At 36.5% G+C, this 5,504-nt stretch overlaps 1 protein-coding gene across 4 annotated transcripts in view; it reads left to right on the top strand.

Moving 5' to 3' along the window:
- Nucleotides 1-4,629, top strand: part of API5 (apoptosis inhibitor 5) — a 34,627-nt gene extending 29,998 nt beyond the window's left edge. For 3 of the 4 annotated variants that reach the window (XM_007455815.1, XM_007455816.1, XM_007455814.1), the window contains 2 exons: nucleotides 1-87; nucleotides 4,552-4,574. In XM_007455815.1, the coding sequence (XP_007455877.1) occupies nucleotides 1-87; nucleotides 4,552-4,574 (110 nt within the window). Of the gene's footprint in view, nucleotides 88-4,546 lie in introns of all 4 variants that reach the window. The other variant, XM_007455813.1, reaches the window with a different exon arrangement.
- The last annotated feature ends 875 nt before the right edge of the window (nucleotides 4,630-5,504 follow it).

Below are 5,504 nucleotides of genomic sequence, written 5' to 3'. Positions count from 1 at the left end.
CCTCAGCAGGACCAAAAAGGGATGCCAGGCAGATTTATAATCCTCCTAGTGGGAAATATAGCAGCAATTTGGGCAACTTTAATTATGGTGAGCGTTTCCGTTTGGGTATAAGCAATATGAGAGATTAGGCAGAAATTGTGTTGTACTTGATTTTAATTACTAATTAAATTACTAATTAAATAGACTATCATAGTTCTTTCAGGTGACTTTTCGAGTTAGGTTGGGGAACCTGAACTGTCGGGGAAACAACTTAACCCGTTCCTTTCTGACTCACCCTTGTGGGCTCACTGAATTGAGCATGTAACACTGAGAACCTGAAAAATGTGCCTCTTGTATTCAGAGGAGACAAAAGAAAAAAAAAGGGAGGAAGATGGCATGAACCATCTATTCCTGGTTTTCCCTGTTTTAGCTTCAAGGCAAGACATTTTGTGCATTCTCCCTCAAGAATGTATATAGCTTCCATTCTTGGCAGATGTGGTATTAATGATCCTTCTTGGACCTTGTCAGCCTACTGCTTGTCCTCCCATCTTCTGCCCTACTTCAAAAGGAGAAGTTCTAGAAGGTAGAGTCAGATGTTAAAGCATCATCTAGCAAAGAAGATGTGTCCTGTTGCAGTCTCCCCCACTTCCCAGAGTGCAGTCCTCCTTTCAACTTTAGACATTAGTGCAAGGAGAGCTTCCCACTAGTCCAGTCTCTCCCAGGGCTGTTGAATCAGAAGTGAAGTTTGTCTCACTGGCTTATAAAGAAAAATGGACAAAAATTTCACTGACTCAGATCCTTAATCTTGCTTAAGAAGACCAAGTTTAATATTCAAAACCAAACATACTTGTGATTGGTCTTAGTTACCAAGCAGAATTGATTCTGCAGTAATTATTCCCAAAAAAGTACATTCTGAAGAATATGCTCTCTATAATTGTTTCCAGGGTGAGATGATTGTGACGTTAAGTAAATTCCTCCTACGATAGCTAAATTCCTCTAATATCTGAGCGAACAGATTATAGAAAGGCAATTTTAGATTGTGAAATGAACCCTTCTACTCCAGTCAGACTCTTTGAGGCAACTTTAGTGTAGAAAAGATCACTGAACTCTTTTACTTATATAATAATAAGTAAATGTGCATCTCTTAGCTTCTTTTCCTACCTGAAATAAAGGGATAGCATAGAGCTTAAAAACTTCAAAATATATTTGCAAAAGCATTTTGTAAATGGAAACGATTCTGTTACTTCATTGCACCAAATATTGTCCTCTGTCATTTGTATGATTTAATGTGGTGTTTATCAAAACCATTCTTAAAATCAACTATTCTCTCAGATACTATCTTCATTTGATATAGATGAAAGTAATCAAGAGGTATGGCAATACATAGAGAATTAAACTGTATTTATTTTCACTTAGGCAAGTCAGTTACTCTGAATTTCCATAAGCATTCTGCCCTGTGAAATTCATTACCTGCCTGATAGGGAGAATCGGATGATGTGATGCATGTGGAAAAGAGATGTGAAAAATGCAAAGCCTTAGGTTGTATGTGATTTTTAAAAAATTATCAATGTGAAAAAAATAAGCAGTTTTACTCAGGACAAATATCCAGGGAATTCCCTGGCATTCCACACTTTCACTGCTGGGGGGTTCGATCCCTGGTCAGGGAACTAAGATCCCACAAGCTGCACAGTGCAGCCAAGAAAAAAAGAAATCCAGGAGTCACAACTTGAGTTGTTCCATAGTACTCAAAGTAACAGAATGGCAAAACAGACAAAACTCTTGTCTTTTGTGTCTGGTATTCTTGTACTTTAATATTCCTATAGGGGTGAACCTTGTAATTGGAGTGCTTGTCATAAATTGAATTACAAAGCAAACTAAACTCTGTTCTTTTTGGAAAGTAGGAACAAAATTTCTGCTAGTACTTTTATTTTGGGGAGTTGAATGTGTCAGATTTTAAGTATTCTCATAGTAACAATTCAGAGAGTTTCCCTGGATTTCTTTCACCCATTCGGTTGAAAATCATTCTTGGTACTATAGATGAGAATTGGTGGACCAATCTACCTCAGATTTTTTCTACCTTTTTTATGTCCTTTCCTTAGGGAACTGACAGTGGGTCAGGAAGAAAGAGAAACTGTTGGATTTTTTTTCCTGGGATGTCAGAGTTGTCTCAAAGTTGGAGGGAAAAAATGTTTTGTGTTCTTGAGTCTTTAATACATAGATTTTATTACCCACATTTGGCAAAAACATCATAATTCCACTTTTCTATATCAGCCAAGCTCAATTTTATTTTTCCAAGGAAGACTGGTTGCATGGGGGGTTTTTTTGTTTTGTTTTTGAAGAGTCATACACACTGAAGGGTTGGGAAATTTACTCCTTTTGTGTTATAGGGAACCAGATAATACTAATATTGCTCTTATTACAATGAACAAGTCTACTTGCAAAGAAAATAGATTGTGCCAGTGTCACGGGCCCGAACTTGTTCACTACAGAGAAGGAGCCAGAATTTGTGATTGTTCTTTGAGTCCATGTAGGCATACTTAGACTTTTTTCCTTATCCAAGTTTATCACTTTACTAACCAGTGTCTCTGTTATTTGCTTTATCAAATGGCTTTTGTTCCCGTAACTTAGTTCAGCTTCCTGGTGCATTTTCAGTCAAATTATTTGCAAACATATACCCATGTTTAGTTTTCCTTCGTGCAGAAGAGAGTTCCCTGGTAGCCCACAAGTACTAATTCTATGTTTTGTGACTTGTATCCTTCAACTTTTACCTTTTAGAATATAAAAATAATTTTTAAAGTATAATTTTAACTGTAAGCTTGAAACCATTGAAAAGATCATTAAAGTTCAGAATAGTCCCTCAGGATGAAGAAAAAAGAAAGTTTGGTGACTCCCTGTATTGTAGAAATGGCTGCCTCGGTTGCAGATCAGAAAGAAATAGCTAATATAGAAAAGATAATCACAGCAAATAATACCTTCATACTATGTATTTAATATACTTATCAGATATACTGAACAATTGAGGGTAACTGAGTTCTTCATATTAAAATTGATTGAAAAACAATTGAAAGGGTAGATTTTAGTGGTCTGTTAGCTTATAGCTAATAATGATAGCTATGGGGGTGTTGATTTGTTAAGTGTGTCGATGTAAACTGAGAAATGAAGGTTATATAATGAGTATGATAGGGGGGAAATATGCAGACATCTGCATGGGTAAAGCCAAGTCTTAAACTGTCCAAAATGCAGGAGTTACAGCATCAAGAAGTTGGTGTATTAAGGCTGCTATGCTCCCAGAATGCACCACAGTCATTGCATCTATCGCTGGGAGTATCTTACCCACAGACGACCTCTGATTTTCTGAACGTGTTGGCTCATGATGGTTTCATTTAAACAGTTTGCATACCAATCAACTTAGAAAAATGTGTCATGACATGAGAGGTGACTTTGAATCAGATTCTGTTCTGTTGCACAGGTAAATGTTGGCTAAACTGGGGAAAGGTCTAGTTAGTTTTCTAACTCAAAAGAGTTTCTGGAGGGAAAGAAAAAAAAATCAAAACATCACCCAAATACAGTAACTATATTTCTAGCCATAATGGCAAAAAATGGATTGCAGCACTGACTTGATAGGAATTTTTCAAGCCTCCAGTATTATGGATCAAAAATGGCAACACCAGGTTCTTTTTATTGCTCCTAACAAGATTGCTGCAATGAGGAAGTTTGAAAAGTTCCAATAAGGAGATTCTATCTCCAGAATTAGAAGTTTGAGACTTACTTACACATGATGAAAAGTCCTGCCTTGCTGATAACTTCAATCAGTTTTCTTCACTGGAAAGACTCCTTTGAGGAATATTTCTCTGGAGCTGTAAAACAGACTGACCAATAAATTAAGGACTCAGTCCACCATATGACACAAGTAACTTGATTTTTCAGCAAAAGATATCCTTAATTGACATCAGTAACCCAAACACTGTAATATATACATATCACCTTTTTGGCAGCACTCTTAGCAGCTCATACGTAGCTGAAAAAGCAGTGAGGAAAGCCGTCGGAATTTGTATCAACATTATTTTGAAATACGGTGAGCAAAACAAATTGCCTATTTGTTGCATTTGAAAGGTACATTTTTCATTCTAGCCTGATTTTTCAGAATTGATCATTGATAGTCTAAGATATTTTACATATATGGCACTAACTTTTGAAGGCCAGTGGCTTTAATTCCATATTAAGTATAGAAATTTTTCTAGTTTCGTTAATTATCTTTGGTAGTGATAGACCCCAAAATAAAGAACTAACAATGTAGTTATAACATTGTCACCTTCAAATATCTTTATTAATGGGATACATTTAATTGAGTACCTACTGTGAATGTAGGCACCTTGCGATATGTGCTTTGGCATATATGATGCCCTGGTTTTATGTGAAGATTGAATTTGTAGATGGACTAGCAGAATACCGATGCTGTTTGTATAGAGCCTACTGCTACGTTCAGAGCTGCGAGCTACATTACTTCTGTGTGTGCTGTCCCATGAAGTCCTGAACGAGACCTAAACCCTTGTTCGCTTTTTCGTAGAGCAGAGAGGAGCCTTCAGGGGAAGTAGAGGTGGCCGAGGTTGGGGAGCACGAGGAAATCGTAGTCGGGGAAGACTCTACTGAATGAGAAGTCACGGTCTTCAGCATTGTCCTGAGCTTAATATACTTAAATTCTACTACTCTACTCATTGGATTGCCGGGGATGTCCCTTTAAAAAGACTGCTGCCTTCAGCTAAAACTTAATGTTCTTTATACCTTTGTATGTATGATCTACTTTTGTAACAGACCATGGTTGTGTCCAAGGTAAAACCACAGCGATATTTTTGGATGCTTTGTCTGCAATCTTGACTTGTTTTTGCAATATCACCATTATTCAGACTTCATATTGTGAATCTTTTAAACATCTTGATAATTTGTTATTGAGAGCTATTCAAATCTAAAATGTAATAAAATTCAGTCTAGTTCTGATAACTGGTAAAGATCATCAGTTCTGAAAGGTTACTGACTTTCCTGTCCTCTCTGTCTTGCCCCCAGCCAACATATGGAGTAGAGTAATGGTCAGTCTTGACATTTTATTTTCATTGTTATTTAATAAAGCCGCTAGGCAATGGTGCAGCATTCCTGGCTTCTGTCAGTAAAGCAAAATACTTACCAGCTTTCTTAAAATGTAGAAATGATATTACATTTTTAGGAAGAAGTAAGTTGCTTTGCACTGCTTACTTAACTCTTCTCCATATGTTGTGATATAAATTTTTGAATATGGGATCTTACTATTTGCATAGAAATGTGTATGTATAATATACATACATACATGAGCATATATCTGTGTATGTGTGTGTGTGTGTGTATATATATATATATATATATGCATGCTGCGAAACTTGACTACACAACATAAGTCATTTTTTAAAATTCCGGAACGGGTAGTCTTTGACACGGTGATTATCCTTTTGAGGCTGAATCCATTATTAACTTGTTATCTAGGTTTTCCTTCCAGT

The sequence above is a fragment of the Lipotes vexillifer genome, unplaced genomic scaffold (assembly GCF_000442215.2).
Source record: "Lipotes vexillifer unplaced genomic scaffold, Lipotes_vexillifer_v1.1 scaffold977, whole genome shotgun sequence".
In the NCBI taxonomy this organism is placed as follows: domain Eukaryota; kingdom Metazoa; phylum Chordata; class Mammalia; order Artiodactyla; family Lipotidae; genus Lipotes; species Lipotes vexillifer.
The sequence above is the reverse complement of the archived record's forward strand: the minus strand, read 5'-3'. Positions and strand labels throughout refer to the sequence as shown.